The sequence below is a fragment of the Saccopteryx leptura genome, chromosome 10 (genome assembly GCF_036850995.1).
Source record: "Saccopteryx leptura isolate mSacLep1 chromosome 10, mSacLep1_pri_phased_curated, whole genome shotgun sequence".
NCBI lineage: Eukaryota > Metazoa > Chordata > Mammalia > Chiroptera > Emballonuridae > Saccopteryx > Saccopteryx leptura.
Window position 1 is genome coordinate 690,685 of NC_089512.1, and position 16,232 is coordinate 706,916.

General features: G+C 53.7%; 1 protein-coding gene across 2 annotated transcripts in view; it reads right to left on the minus strand.

Moving 5' to 3' along the window:
* LOC136382297 (contactin-3-like) overlaps positions 1–16,232 on the minus strand; it is a 210,160-nt gene that overhangs the window by 64,323 nt on the left and 129,605 nt on the right. For both annotated transcript variants that reach the window (XM_066351405.1, XM_066351404.1), the window contains exons 7-9: positions 7,573–7,675; positions 6,703–6,887; positions 645–781 (exon numbers count right to left, since the gene is read on the minus strand). In XM_066351405.1, coding sequence (XP_066207502.1) covers positions 645–781; positions 6,703–6,887; positions 7,573–7,675 — 425 coding nt within the window. The remainder of the gene's footprint in view (positions 1–644; positions 782–6,702; positions 6,888–7,572; positions 7,676–16,232) is intronic.

A 16,232-nucleotide genomic window follows, 5' to 3' on the forward strand; every position in this document is an offset into this window, starting at 1 on the left:
GGAAAGCAGCCCAATAAGGGTCTTTAGGTCGCACGGAACGTCACGTAGAGGAATCGGAGGCACATTACTGACTCTGTGCACAGTTTAAAGACAGCGAAAGCTTGAGATGAAAGTGACTGAGAAAGCTCCCATTCCGGGACCAGGCAGGCTGGTGACAGACACCCTCCTTCTCCAGGGACTATGCAAGGTGTCACCCCAGAAACAGGGAGAAGGTCTTCTGTCACCTCACAACCAGCAACGTGCTATTGCCTTTCAGACTAAACTCATGAAAATCACCCTTTCCGAATGAAATGCAATGTTGAGCCTGACCAGGCGGTGGCACGGTGGATAGAGCATCAGCCTGGGAGGCTGAGGTGCCAGGTTCGAAACCCCAGGTCGCCAGTTTGAGCAAAGCTCACCAGCTAGAGCCCAAGGTCGCTGGCTTGAGCAAGGGGTTACTCGCTCTGCTGTAGCCCCGGAGTCAAGGCCCATATGAGAAAGCAATCAGTGAACAACTAAGATGCTGCAGTGAAGAATTGATGCTTCCCATCCCTCTCCCTTCCTGTCTGTCTGTCCCTGTCTCTCTCTGTCCTCTGTCCCGAGGCACTGGGTGAGCACTGCTCACAGGGGACGGGGAAAGGGGCCCCCACCGGGGAGCTGCCTACCTCCATTACGAGGGCCTCCCCGTTCTTCAGCCACCGGTAAGAGGGTCTGGGTTTGCCGCTGGCCCGGCACAGCCAGTGCAGGCTGTCCCCCACCGCGGTCTCCACGTCTTCGATGAGCTGAACCCAGTGAGGCTTTGCTGCAAAGGGAAGAAAGGAAATTCTTCAAAGCTCCCAGCAGATAAAAAATGAACACTTGATCCACATTCCTACAGACGGATACAAGACTGAGCATCAGGCCGAGGTGCGCTCAGTGTCCAAGGTGGTGTTTCACTCCCTACGGTTTTACACCGTGGCGTGACGGATGTTTCTAGATTCGAGGGTGGAGGCGGCGGTCCGTCGTTTCCTGAGACACGCCCTTGGCGCCTCGTCCGGCTTCCACGCCCGTGCCCTCTGCGGCATTCTCCGGCGTCTGCTCGTGGCTGGTCACGCGCACGCACTAACTAGACGTTCATTTCCGAGCCTGTTCCCGAACCGTGGGTCACGAGGAATGACAGCCGAATCGGTGAATGGCAGCGGACGGCCGTCCTCCTGGCGCACCAGAAACTCACGTCCACAGAAGAGGGGCTTCCTCTGCCACCGAGGGGGAAAAGCTATTCCTTCCCAGTTAGAAACAACTCGTTAGTGAGACAGAAACCCGGGGGCGTCTCACAAGCCTCCGTGTGAATTCAACGGGATGCAGGGAAGATGGAGAAATCAGCACACTCCGAATCGTGTGAGGTTGCAGGAAAAAGGAGGAACTCGTGCCCTGAGACGCTGTGTGCAGACCAGCGTATCCACGGACACAGCAGGTGCACTTGCATTGGAGAAGACATTGTCTGGAATACTCGCTTCACAGAGCCACGTGCACACCGCCTACAGGGAACGTCCCTCAGCGCCTGCGCTCAGTCAAGTCTCGGCTAGCGTCTCGGTCCCCAAGAGGGGAGGGGAGACATCCCGCGGGTCCCCTGCGGTGCGTGCCGTGTGTGTGGGGGTCACGTCTGCAGGTGTGTGTGGGGGTCACGTCTGCAGGTGTGTGTGCGGGGGTCACGTCTGCAGGTGTGTGCGGGGGTCACGTCTGCAGGTGTGTGTGTGTGGGGGTCACGTCTGCAGGTGTGTGTGTGTGGGGGTCACGTCTGCAGGTGTGTGTGTGTGGGGGTCACGTCTGCAGGTGTGTGTGCGGGGGTCACGTCTGCAGGTGTGTGTGTGGGGGTCACGTCTGCAGGTGTGTGTGTGGGGGTCACGTCTGCAGGTGTGTGTGTGTGTGGGGGTCACGTCTGCAGGTGTGTGGGGGGGTCACGTCTGCAGGTGTGTGTGCGGGGGTCACGTCTGCAGGTGTGTGTGTGTGGGGGTCACGTCTGCAGGTGTGTGTGTGTGGGGGTCACGTCTGCAGGTGTGTGTGTGTGGGGGTCACGTCTGCAGGTGTGTGTGGGGGTCACGTCTGCAGGTGTGTGTGTGTGTGGGGGTCACGTCTGCAGGTGTGTGTGCGCGGTAGGTCACGTCTGCAGGTGTGTGTGTGGGGGTCACGTCTGCAGGTGTGTGTGTGTGGGGGTCACGTCCGCAGGTGTGTGCGGGGGTCACGTCCGCAGGTGTGTGCGGGGGTCACGTCCGCAGGTGTGTGTGCGGGGGTCACGTCCGCAGGTGTGTGTGCGGGGGTCACGTCCGCAGGTGTGTGTGTGTGCGGGGGTCACGTCCGCAGGTGTGTGTGTGTGCGGGGGTCACGTCTGCAGGTGTGTGTGTGTGCGGGGGTCACGTCTGCAGGTGTGTGTGTGTGGGGGTCACGTCTGCAGGTGTGTGTGTGGGGGTCACGTCTGCAGGTGTGTGTGTGTGGGGGTCACGTATGCAGGTGTGTGTGCGGGGGTCACGTATGCAGGTGTGTGTGTGTGCGGGGGTCACGTCTGCAGGTGTGTGTGTGTGCGGGGGTCACGTCTGCAGGTGTGTGTGTGTGCGGGGGTCACGTCTGCAGGTGTGTGTGGGGGTCACGTCTGCAGGTGTGTGTGTGTGTGGGGGTCACGTCTGCAGGTGTGTGTGTGTGGGGGTCTCGTCTGCAGGTGTGTGTGTGCGGGGGTCTCGTCTGCAGGTGTGTGGGGGGGGTCACGTCTGCAGGTGTGTGTGCGGGGGTCACGTCCGCAGGTGTGTGTGTGGGGGTCACGTCTGCAGGTGTGTGCGGGGGTCACGTCTGCAGGTGTGTGTGTGTGCGGGGGTCACGTCTGCAGGTGTGTGTGGGGGTCACGTCTGCAGGTGTGTGTGCGGGGGTCACGTCTGCAGGTGTGTGTGTGGGGGTCACGTCCGCAGGTGTGTGTGTGGGGGTCACGTCCGCAGGTGTGTGTGTGGGGGTCACGTCTGCAGGTGTGTGTGGGGGTCACGTCCGCAGGTGTGTGTGCGGGGGTCACGTCCGCAGGTGTGTGTGTGGGGGTCACGTCTGCAGGTGTGTGCGGGGGTCACGTCTGCAGGTGTGTGTGTGTGCGGGGGTCACGTCTGCAGGTGTGTGTGGGGGTCACGTCTGCAGGTGTGTGTGCGGGGGTCACGTCTGCAGGTGTGTGTGTGGGGGTCACGTCTGCAGGTGTGTGTGTGGGGGTCACGTCCGCAGGTGTGTGTGTGGGGGTCACGTCTGCAGGTGTGTGTGTGGGTCACGTCTGCAGGTGTGTGTGCGGGGGTCACGTCTGCAGGTGTGTGTGTGGGTCACGTCTGCACCATTCCCAAGGAGGGACGGTTTATCTATTTCTACTTAATTGCCACCATGGGACGATCTGTCTTTCCATTTCTGTCTCATGAAATTGCTTTCTAAAAAAAAAATGAGTTTGAAATGAAAATATAGCTATTCAGCTCTTAGAGAAATTGGACGAAGGTTTTACCTTATTTCATTTGTTTTACATAAAGTCCTTGCCCACTCTGCGGTATACAGGTCAGTCCAAAACCAATTCTCTCTAGATGAAAACACATCTCGTTTCAGAAACAGCGGCCCGGGTGGGATGAGACGGCGCACAGACCCCGCCTGACGCTCACCTCCCTAGCGAGCACCCCCACTGGCCTCCCGCACCCTGCTCCAAATGAGAGGACGGTTTCCCGGACGAAGCCGGTCCCAGAGTGACAGCGGCCACCTCGACGGCAACGCCCCTTATTCCATCAGAGGGCACCCAGTGCGTCAACAGGACCGCTTTTCCCGTGAAACATCAGGCGATAACCAGACAACCGGAGGGACGTGCATGAAACTATCTCGTTAACGTCTGACAGGCAAACACTGCACAGCGGACCTGCGCCCTGGTCCACGTCCTCACCGGGCGCAGCGGACGACAGCAGCAGCTGAGCGAGCCTCCGAGGCCCCTGCTTTGTTCCTACAGCAGCCCCCGCTCCTCCGAGACCACCCACGGCCCCTAGAACCCGGGGGACCTGACCTTGTTCCCGCCCCAGCCTGGGTCTTGCACGGGGTCTAAGCCCGGTGTCCTCAGTAGCCACTGGATCAGTAGGAACATGGGCCAAAGGGACGGAGAAAGGAGGAGTGGACAGGGATGGACGTGCCGGTCACTGCTGGCAGCCACTTTGGGATGAACATGGGACTTAAATGCGAAGAAAAGTGAGAAAAGAGAGAAAACTACATCACAGAAAAACTGAGCCTGGGCCGGACATCAGGCCGCTGCGCGGCCACTCACACTGGCCACTGTCCCCCTCAAGCCACCACGGCCCACGGCCGACCCGGGGTAGCCGCCCCAGGCAGCTACAACACCCCCAGTGAAACACCCAGACAGCGGGACCACCCTCTGTGTCCTGTGGGGACCACGTTCTACCCTGGCTCAGGCAGTGGCTGCTCAGAAAGGAGGAGGTCCCCTAAGATCGGAGAAAAAGACGTCCTGTTTCAGGGTGACCTGAGAGCGGCACAGCCACACGGGCAAGTGCCCCCGCCTGGCTCCGCGTCCACCACCAGCAGGTGGACCTCGGCGTCATCAGGGTCCCGGATGCGTCACCCGGGTCCCTGCAGTGTCACCTGGGTCCCCGCGGCCTCACCCGGGTCCCTGCGGCGTCACCCGGGTCCCTGCAGTGTCACCTGGGTCCCTGTGGCCTCATCCAGGTCCCCGAGGCATCACCCGGGTCCCTGCGGCGTCACCTGGGTCCCTGAGGCATCACCCGGGTCCCCGTGGCCTCACCCGGGTCCCTGTGGCGTCACCCGGGTCCCTGCGGTGTCACCTGGGTCCCTGTGGCCTCATCCAGGTCCCCGAGGCATCACCCGGGTCCCTGCAGTGTCACCTGGGTCCCCGCGGCCTTACCCGGGTCCCTGCGGCATCACCCGGGTCCCTGAGGCATCACCCGGGTCCCCGTGGCCTCACCCGGGTCCCTGCGGCGTCACCCGGGTCCCTGCAGTGTCACCTGGGTCCCTGTGGCCTCATCCAGGTCCCCGAGGCATCACCCGGGTCCCTGCAGTGTCACCTGGGTCCCCGCGGCCTTACCCGGGTCCCTGCGGCATCACCCGGGTCCCTGAGGCATCACCCGGGTCCCTGCGGCATCACCTGGGTCCCTGAGGCATCACCCGGGTCCCTGAAGCATCACCTGGGTCCCCGCGGCCTTACCCGGGTCCCTGCGGCATCACCTGGGTCCCTGAGGCATCACCCGGGTCCCCGCGGCGTCACCCGGGTCCCTGCAGTGTCACCTGGGTCCCTGCGGTGTCACCCGGGTCCCTGTGGCAGGCGTTGTGCCTTCTGACCCAAGCCTGCAAGGAGGCGGGCGTCACAGGCATGCGTCTGTGTTCCTGACGGGTCCCAGCATCCCGCAGTGACAAACAGCGCCCGTCTAACAAGAGCCACACAGGGACACACGTCCCCCTCTCCCTGGGGAGTCAGAGTAAACAACATCATTTTAACATGTGACTCTGTGATCTCCGCCTTCCCTGCTGCACCTGTGTGTGCACCACAGCGCGGCTGCCTGCTTCAGCTTCCAGCGTCTGAGACGGACAGAACACAAGGCCACTGTCACCTCACCGAGGCGGCCAGTTCCCACCGGTGTCACAGTGTTTCCCACGGTGACACGGCAAACACCAATTCAGGAGCTCACACCTTCACGGTCTCAGGGCCACGTTGTAAAGTCATCCACTGACAGTTTCTAGATCACGCTTTCACCAAAGACCTCGGAGACGTTTGATGGAAGGTGTCTGCCGACAGATTCTGAATGAAAAGGCAACCTAATGGTTCCACGCACGATGCCACGTGAGGGTCACACTATATTACTGTCCTTCCCGTCCCGAGGTGGGCAGTCCGTCGGCTAAAGGTGGCTACAAATCACAGGTCGCCCGTGGGATGGAGCGGTCAGGCCCGGCGAGGGACGGGGGCCAAGGAACCGGGAGCCCAGGGCAGGCGGCCAGTCTAGGACAGCGACATCTCACTCCCTGGTGGGGATTCCTTTCCACTCAGTGAGGATCATAAACATAGAAAACCACATCTTCTAGAGAACGCATCTCCCCTTGGTAGGGGGTTCAACGTCCAAAAGCTTCCTCTCGCAAGAAACGAGTGAAATATGTCAGTATCACATGAGTCATTTCAAAATATATTTTAAAAAAAAAGAGAGAACGCCTCCCACTGCAGAATGCTAGTTCTTTCCAAACCCTCTGGGGATATTTACCCTGACTTCACCAAACACGGAACAAGTCGGACGCTGGACCCTGCGGGACCCCCCGCCTGTCCACACACAGCCGTGTTGGGTACGCAGAGCGCTGCCCCTCCCACCGCCCACGGAGGACGCTGGACCCTGCCGGGACCCCCCCCCTGTCCACACACAGCCGTGTTGGGTACGCAGAGCACCGCCCCTCCCAACGGCCCACGGAGGACACTGGACCCTGCCGGGACCCCCCCCCCTGTCCACACACAGCCGTGTTGGGTACGCAGAGCACCGCCCCTCCCAACGGCCCACGGAGGACGCTGGACCCTGCTGGGACCCCCGCCTGTCCACCCACAGCCGCGTTGGGTACGCAGAGCGCTGCCCCTCCCACCGGCCCGCGGAGGATGCTGGACCCTGCCGGGACCCCCGCCTGTCCACCCACAGCCGTGCTGGGTACGCAGAGCGCTGCCCCTCCCACGGGCCCGCGGAGGACACTGACCGTAGTACGTGAGGCGGCCTCTGGCCACGTTTCTCCCCCGGGCGTTCTCGGCTATGCACTCGTAGGGGCCGGCGTCCTCCTGCTGGAAGCTGGGGACCTCGAGCACGGCGCTGAACTTGCGCAGCGTCACCTTCCCGGGAAAGGGCCGCCCGTCGCCTCTTCTCCAGGAGATCCTGGGCACCGGGCTGCAGAGAGAGTCGCCGGGTTACCTGCTGCCGTCCTCGGAAGTCTGGAGGCCCTTCCGGCCCGACAGAGCCACCAAGAAGCCTCGGTTTGGATCCAGAGAGAGGCATGAGGTTTTGTCAGCCGTCGGCCACACAAACCTGCTGCCCACGGACCTCGTGAAATTCAGTTTTATAAAATAAATGCTGCACTTTCCTGAGTTAACGCGTGATCTGGTGTACAAGGTCTCATAGTGTTTTTCAACTGCTGGTCTGGGGGCCAGTCTTCCAGAAATTTCGTGTGGGTCAGGGAAAGAGTCAACCCCACCTGCGATGCTGTGTAAGTGTATGGGACTACAGACCCGATGATCTGGGCTGGATTTGCCTATGTGCAGGGTGATGTCTGCTTCTGTGGTTCCCGAAATGATTCTGTCTCCACCTGTCCCCACGTGTAAAACGGTTGACAACCCCACTGTGTGATCACACAAACGAGGAAAAGAAAAACAGCACCAGCTGAGTTTACAAAATGAGGCAGGCAGAGTCATTTTCAGCAAATCCTCCTTAAAGTTTTAAACTCAACTGTGTATGTGCATTTCCTGTACTTTATTTTATTTTGTCGCTTCTAATTGGAGAAGCGTCTGTCAGGATCGATCTTGGTCTCCCACCGCGACCCGGCTTCTCAGCACGTCGGAGCTGTGATCGCACTTACTTCCCGAGGGCGAAACACTCCAGTCTCACGGTGGCGCCCTTGGCCGCGGGCAGCGTCTCCGGAAACTGAACTTCTATCTTGGGTTCGTACTCGCCCATCACACCTGGAAAGCCACAACACACGGTCAACAGTCTCGTCGTTCCCCGTGGGCATCACCCTCTTTTATTAGAACGCACGCTCTCTCTCTTGCTGGAACCAGCTTCTCCGATGACGGAAACGACGTCCCATCCGGCAGGCGCGTGCAGACGCCGTCGAGCTGACTCGGGCCACCTGTGCGTTGTGGACTGACACCCTCGGACTCCGAGATTCACAAGTGACCGTTTATACAGCCGTCCCCAGAAAACCACCACGATGTCCGCGTGAGGCAGGGTGGGAGACTTTGGCGCTCTGTGTCCAGTTCGGACATTTCTAGTCAAGTTGAAATATGCAACGCATGATAACCTCTTGAAATACCTACCCTAAGAGCAAATACCACAGGCGGAAATTCACTCACTGTTTCCCTGGTAGCACAGACGGCAACCTCAGACTCAGGAAATGGCCCCCGGGGAGATGAGAAATGGTCCCACACAAGACGGAAACACACTCAGTGGGGACAGACTGGGCAGTGTGCTCAGACTGTGGCCCTGGCACGGGCTGCCCCGGGTACAGTGTCTCAGGCTGATGCGTCGGCCTCCCCTGCAGCTCACGGACGCCCTCGAAACAGCCGTGAAGGGGATCATGAAACACATTTCCCCCCTCCTCCAGCTTTACTGAGGTATGTGTTGCAGTAATATAAGGTTACAGTAATTAAATATATAGAAATATAAAAATATGGAAGATATATAAAAGCAATTAAAAGGATATTAAAAAATAATTATTAAAATTAAGTCAAGTGATGCCAATTGGATAGGAATTAATCTAGTGGCTTGGTGCCATAACTCTGTAATGTGATAAACAGACTCTGACTTACAAGCAGAGCCCAGTTAGTATGTGTGTGAAGTTATACATAGATAAGAAGAGGCTTGGTGTTATTTACATTAACTCTGTAAATTAATGAAAATAAGAACATCTTAAAAAGTGGTTTAATGCAAACATTTCAGTAGATTGACATAAAGGGGGTTCCCTGCGAGGAACTCCCAAAAAGGTGGTTTGAGGTGATAATCCTGTAGATTGGCACCTGTTAGGTGTTGGCCAGAAAGGGTACCAAAACTGAGGGGCCCCCTGCTGCAGTAGTCTAGTCGCCCAGACTCCAATGGTGATGTGGACTGTCTCCACGCCGCTCTGAGCTCTGACCAAAGCCAGCCGAGGGGAGCATGCCAACGGGCCCCCCTTAATCTGTACCCAGGCATGCCAAAAGGATCTGTGAGTAATAAACTGCCTGTGTGATTACTGCAACTAATTTGTGTGTCGGTTGTGTCTTCCCTCCGGTGGCAGTTATCAGTAGCATCCTCATAGCCGCCTCAAGAGCAGTCTCGAAGAGGCTGCCAGCCCGGCTGATAAGCAGGAGTATCCCACTGCGCGGGGAAGTCGAATCAGGGATGCCTGATCGACGTGGAGCTTGGGCTCTACTGGGACAGTATGATTGACAAATAAACTTTGTCTATATTTACGTTGCCCAAGGTGATTATTTCCGCGGACAACGTGATGATTTAATAACACAGATACATGTTGCAACATGACGATCTCAACCAAGGTAGCATGTAGACAGCCCCTCACGCAGACACCATTCTTAATGAGTTTCTAACAATTTCTTTTTCTGGTGAGAACTCTGACGGTCTGTTCTCTGGGTGCATTTCAAGTCTGTTAACTGTCACCCCCACAATGCCGGGCGTGGAGGAAGTGAAAGTGAAGTCATTAGTCAAAGGGCACAAAGTTTCTGTTAGGAGATGAGGAAGTTCTGGGGACCCATGTTCCATCTTTTCTTCACGTGCTACACAGGGAACTCTTCACCCGTGACAAATGCCTCAAGCCGGCAAAGGTCACGACAGATGATGTCACGGGGATGCGACTTAGTTCCCAGGCTCCGTGGGCCTGTGCCTGGCGCACCCGTGGGCTGTGCCCATCTGGAAAGGGTTAAGAATCTTGGAGCCATGGGCCCCTTGCTCCCACCCTGCACCGGTCCCTGCAAATCAGGACGCTGGTCCTGCCTGGGGACTGCGTCTGTGGTAAGCTACCAAAAAGCTGAACACTGATATTGATGTTCTGGGAGGAAAGGTCAGGCTTTCCTGTCTGTCCATCCTTTAGGGAGGGGAGGGAGAAGAATGTAGAAGGTTCTGACTTGCAAGAACAAAGGGTCACTCAGTTTCAAATCTAAAATAAAGGTTAACCTAGAAACTTCTTCTTTCAATAGGTGGCAGAGTTTACATACCACCTTGCATTGACTGTAGTTCCTCCCCCTTCCTGGAATCTTGACTGTAAAATACCTCTAGGCTAGTGAGGGAAGATGAACCCTGAAAGATCTGTAAACATCTTTGATTGTGTTACCTTGAGAGTCTTAATGTTTCTGTGTATCCCCTGAACAAATGTTGCCAGCTCATACCTTGAAGTCATGCTCTCCCCCACCCGTGTGTGATCAAGGGTATATAAGCAGCCCCTGAACTATTTTGGGGGCTGCACAATTTGGGTCTGATGCCCCGTGTCAGCCATATGCGGCCGGCATATTTAATAAATCTTCTCCTCTAATAAAACTCTTCAAAGTTCATCTGAACTGGGTGTCTCTACGTGAACTCGATGAAATGAGGTACAGTGCCTTTCAGAATCTAGGGTGCGCTACTTTATAACATATGGGGGCTTGTCCGGGATCCGGTGTTTTGTGTCACCAAATCGAGACACCCCGAATTGGCTGGACTCTTCGCTGAGCTGCCCGGTCCCACTTGAATCTCGTGGAGAGGCACCTCCTGAGACTTTTCAGGGCTCCCGGTCTTCCTGTGGGATCTGACGCCTTCCGGTTCCCAAATTCGACAATTTGGATAATTCGGCGGAGAAAATCGAGGAGGCAGGTAGAGCAACTCTTTCTGCTTCACTGAACTTTCTGGCTTCCCTTTGAACTCTTACTTTTATGTTTGTAACTAGTTTGTAGTCTGTGTCGGACTAGGATGTAGGTAGAGTGGATTTGGGGGCTTTGCTGAGTTGGGACTCTGGGGATGTAGAACCCCGGTGAAGTAGGTAGGGCTTTCAAAACTGCTTTGCTGGTTGTAACTAGTCTGTAGTGTTTATGTTTTGAACTGGATCTGCCGCGAAACAGACCAGACGTGGTCGTAAGTTCACGCAGGCTCTCCAAAACCGAGCTGTCAGTGGGGAGTTTTAGTGGTTGGTCCTGCCTTGGGTTCTAGTTGCACTCTCAGTGAATGCCAGAGTGGGGACATGCGTCTATCTCTAGGAAGGCTAATGGAGGTTAAGTCTGTCCAGGATTAGTGAGTCTCACATCGCACTGAATCAGTGGAGGCTGAGCTAACCTGGATCGATTAGTCTTGACCCAAGACTTCCAAGAGATGTCTCTGTGTTTGTCAAGATCTGTCTTTATTTTAATGTTTCTGTCTCTAAAACCCCTGGTTACAAAATCTCTGGTGCCACGACCTGCATGCACCTGAGAGGCCACAAGGGGGAGCCCTTCCCTCGTCTGTGAGGCTTTGTCTTGGTTCATCAGATTATCTGGTATTATTTAATTGAAATAGACATGCATTGTTTGTGTATAAGTCCTTTGTTCAATGTCTAAATGTGTCTGTTTGAGTTTTTTGTGTCAAGATTGGAAGCTTCTGACTAAAAGCTATGTTAAGTGACTTTCTTTGTTCTCAAAATCTACCTTCAGGACACTCTACCTGCCGTCTCCCCTGAAGGAAACCATTCTCTTTGTTTGGCTTCTCCCTTGTCTTGTGTAATAATTAATATCTCTATAGTCAAACACCCTCTCATTCCGGGTGCTAGTTAACTATCTATCTCATATTTTTTGTTTTATTGGTGCAATAATTCTTAGATTCTCCTGAAACAAGTTTCGGTTTTATAATAAATAATGGCAACCAGGAATTCTAATCCCCGGGTAACAAGGACAGTCTGGAATATAGTAATTGGGAACCCAGGTTGTTCCGATCACTTTCCATACATTGATCGGTGGCTAAATTTAACAATGAACCCACCACAGTGCCTTAAAACATGCTCAATACAGAAAGGGTTGGCAAGCAAGCGATTTAAATGAAAGGAAAGTGAACCCCCAAAATTGAAAGTGTTTCTCCAAACTCTGGAGCAAAAGGACTAAGGAGTAAGCAGCTTGAGTGAGAGGAAAACCATAGGGTAAGCTCGGTGTGTGGATGGGTGTGTGGGGCGTGTGGATGGATGGGTGTGTGGGGCGTGTGGATGGGTGGGTGTGTGGGGCGTGTGGATGGGTGTGTGGGGCGTGTGGATGGGTGGGTGTGTGGGGCGTGTGGATGGGTGGGTGTGTGGGGCGTGTGGATGGGTGTGTGGGGCGTGTGGATGGATGTGTGGGGCGTGTGGATGGATGGGTGGGTGGGTGGGGCGTGTGGATGGGTGGGTGTGTGGGGCGTGTGGATGGGTGTGTGGGGCGTGTGGATGGGTGGGTGTGTGGGGCGCGTGGATGGGTGGGTGTGTGGGGCGCGTGGATGGGTGGGTGTGTGGGGCGCGTGGATGGGTGGGTGTGTGGGGCGTGTGGATGGGTGGGTGTGTGGGGCGTGTGGATGGGTGTGTGGGGCGTGTGGATGGGTGTGTGGGGCGTGTGGATGGGTGGGTGGGTGGGGCGTGTGGATGGGTGGGTGTGTGGGGCGTGTGGATGGGTGTGTGTGTGGGGCGTGTGGATGGGTGTGTGGGGCGTGTGGATGGGTGGGTGTGTGGGGCGTGTGGATGGGTGGGGGGTGGGGCGTGTGGATGGGTGGGTTGGGGCCGCGGCCGAGGAGAGGAAATGTACACACGCCCCCTCCCCCCCCCCCCCCCCCCCCCGCCGTTCTCTGCTGGTTCTGCACCCGAGCTAGCGGAAGGCAAACAGCGAACAGCAAACCAGGAGACAAGCCGCGCCTCCTCAGGCGCAGGGTCAGGTTAGGGTTCAGCTGCTGCGTGCGGGGTGACTGGAAAGAACAATGAAGGAAGGAGAAAATAACTAAAATATAAAATAAAAATTAATTTCAAATATCCACCGGCGGACCAAACGAGGTTTTGCCCATTTAGAAATTACAGGGTAGGAATAGTATTGAAAATTAGAACTTTGCTTAAAGAAAAAAAAAATCATAAAAAAAAAGGAAAAAAACTTAGAAATGAACAAACCATAGGTGTGGAACATGCTCATTAATGGACAGTTTCTTAAATTATAATTCCAGAAGGAGTGATAGAATCATAAATAATAGGATTATAAGGAATAAAATGAAAAATAAACTCTCCACGGGTTGGGGATGATGGCTTGTTGCCCCCACTAGTGTAAAAAATTAAGAGAAAAATTCCAGCACTCTCCCGCAGGGCCAAGGGGATATCCAAGTCTCTCAGTTACGTAAAACACGTGAAGTTCGCCCTGGCCGGTTGGCTCAGTGGTAGAGCGTCGGCCTGGAGTGCAGGAGTCCCGGGTTTGATTCCCGGCCAGGGCACACAGGAGAAGCGCCCATCTGCTTCTCCACCCCTCCCCCTCTCCTTCCTCTCTGTCTCTCTCTTCCCCTCCCGCAGCCGAGGCTCCATTGGAGCAAAGTTGGCCCGGGCACTGAGGATGGCTCTGTGGCCTCTGCCTCAGGTGCTAGAGTGGCTCTAGATGCAACAGAGTGACGCCCCATATGGGTCAGAGCATCGCCCCCTGGTGGGCATGCCGGGTGGATCCCGGTCGGGCGCATGCGGGAGTTTGTCTGACTGCCTCCCCGTTTCCAGCTTAGGAAAAATGCAAAAAAAGAGAGGAAAAAAAAAAAAAAAAAAAGACATGAAGTTCATGAGGAAGACCCACAGCATTAACCGTAATGATAAAAATTATAAAAGGAAATTTTCAGGGAATTGCGGAAAAACTGGAAACCGGAAACTGCATATAGGCTAAAGCAACTCACTACTGAGAAAGTAATTTTGTGAAAATTGTATTTAGCTGCTGCTCAAAGCCAGGCAGTTACTTTACAGGTGGCAAATTGGTTGAGTCCTGCTTAGGAGAAGTCCCATCGTCTTGCTAACGGCTTGACAACAAACTGCAGAAAAAAAATGGTAAGAGCAGCAGGCTCCCAGTTCTTGGAGTCTGATTCTCCCTCACGCACCCACCCCGCCCCTCACAATTGATGTAAATTACTGTGAGTCAGAAAAAAAGTTAGTATCTCTTTGCCAACTGGGTAGTTTATACCAAGAGTCCCTTATTGTATAAAAGTATTTTCCATATTAAAATGTATATATTGTTTCAAAGGCCTTTTGTTACTTCTTTTATGTGCTGGTTTATAGCCCCGTAATATTGGATTCTTAGTTTAAATATTAGGAATTATTAATAATATCTTTTTATGTAATGTTAGTCATATCTTGGAACTCCTGCAAATCTATTTTTATCATGCTTTTGTTGAAATTTATTTTGAATGCTAATGTACTGAATTATTTATCAGCGAAGAGACTCTGGAATTCTAAAAGAGACGCCCAAACCTATTTTTCTTGAATTAATCCACCTAATAACGTTGCTTTTGTTTTCTTTCCAAAAAATTATATAAAAAAGGGCTCTCAAGCCTCTCAGTGAGATCTTCTGAGCATGGCTTTTAAAGTCTATAATACCCAAAGTAGTAACAGAAAAGGCAAATAAGGCCCAAGAGAGGTCAGGAAATACCAGCTTTTGGTATACGCTCTTTCTTTTTTCATTTTTTCTTTCTTTTTTTTGTATTTTTCCGAAGTTGGAAACGGGGAGGCAGTCAGACAGACTCCCGCATACGCCCGACCGGGATCTACCCAACATGCCCACCAGGGGGCGATGCTCTGCCCATCTGGGCGTCGCTCTATTGCAACCAGAGCCATTCTAGCACCTGGGGCAGAGGCCATGGAGCCATCCCCAGCACCCGGGCCATCTTTGCTCCAGTGGAACCTTGGCTGCGGGAGGGGAAGAGAGAGACAGAGAGGAAGGAGAGGGGGAGGGGTGGAGAAGCAGATGGGCGCTTCTCCTGTGTGCCCTGGCCAGGAATCAAACCCGGGACTCCTGCACGCCAGGCCAATGCTCTACCACTGAGCCAACTGGTCAGGGCCGGCATATACTCTAAAGCAGGCATCCCCAAACTATGGCCCGCGGGCCGCATGCGGCCCCCTAAAGCCATTTATTCGGCCCCCTGCTGCACTTCAGGAAGGGGCACCTCTTTCATTGGTGGTCAATGAGAGGAGCACTGTATGTGGCGGCCCTCCAACGGTCTGAGGGACAGTGAACTGGCCCCCTGTGTAAAAAGTTTGGGGACCCCTGCTCTAAAGGCTCAGTGCCCCTGAGGGCTTCATAGGATTCCATCAGGGCCCTGCTTCAGAGTGGAAAGAAAGGTCATTGAACTTCCCGGATCCACCAGATTACAGTCTGTGCTGTGGAAAGAAGGACATGAGAAGGTAAGCTGCCCCCCCTTGCTCCATGGAGGGAGGGTTCAGTCTCTTCTAGTCCTGCTCCAGCCACCTGTGACCTGACCTTGCCTAGCATGCCGGGAATTGCCACTGAAGGCTAAAAGGTGCCAAAGCCGGCCATTGGCTCCATCTCACGACATTCTTCCAAGTAGCAGATAAACTGATCTCATTTCTTGTGAACACAAGGGCCATCTACTATGCCTTGCCTGAATATTTGTTTTATTTATCCCTCGAAGATCTCTACTGTGGTTATTGACAGTCTGATTTTATTGCTTTATTTAATGTATAGTATCTCCTTTATTCCTCTTATCTCAATGCCCCATGTCTATTGTAGGCTGGGACCTGCTCCTAATTCCAACTAGAAGCAGTGGTCACTAGGACTTAAACTCTAGCTGCAAAGTGTCGAAATGTGACCACAACTCCAATGCCTTGTGGACTTTTCCTGAATGTGTGTAACTCCTGTTCTTTAGGACATTCTCAGACTAAAGTGAAATTAAGTTACATTGACAAATAATATAAAGCATTAAGAATGTCAACATAAACTTAGTAAAATTATGTTAACATGTTAAGAACATTTATGACTGTAAAATTTTATTTTGAATCCTATAATATTAGTTAGAATTTTATTTTTGTTTAATAACCTAGTAGGCTTTAGGGGCTTTTTTGTATTAAGACGCTTGTTATAGTATTTGTTAACATTAGCTATTTGAATTCCATTGTTAATTGTATATTTTTCCAGTCTGCCTCAAAATCGGAACAGAGTAATTCAAATGAATAGATGCCACTCAGAACCAGTGGGGTCTTGGGACCCTTATTGCCAAAGGTTTATTTGAAACCAATTAGAAAAGAATTTGGCCAATAGGAAAGGAACCCAATATTAATTAGAAACTAATTTAAAGTTACATTGTGCCCACAGACACCAAAAGGTCCAGACAAGTAAAATGCATGAATCAAATAGTAAAAGAAATGTAACCACCCTTTTCCTAAGTACTTGAAGGATTTATAGGTTACTCAGCAAACTGTTCAAAATACTGTCCAAGAGGCGCTTCCAGCATCATGTCACCCCAGGACTGACTTTCACGTGGACAGGTCCACACACCATGATCCTGACCACTCCCACTGCTGCTAAGGTAGACAAACGGCATGCC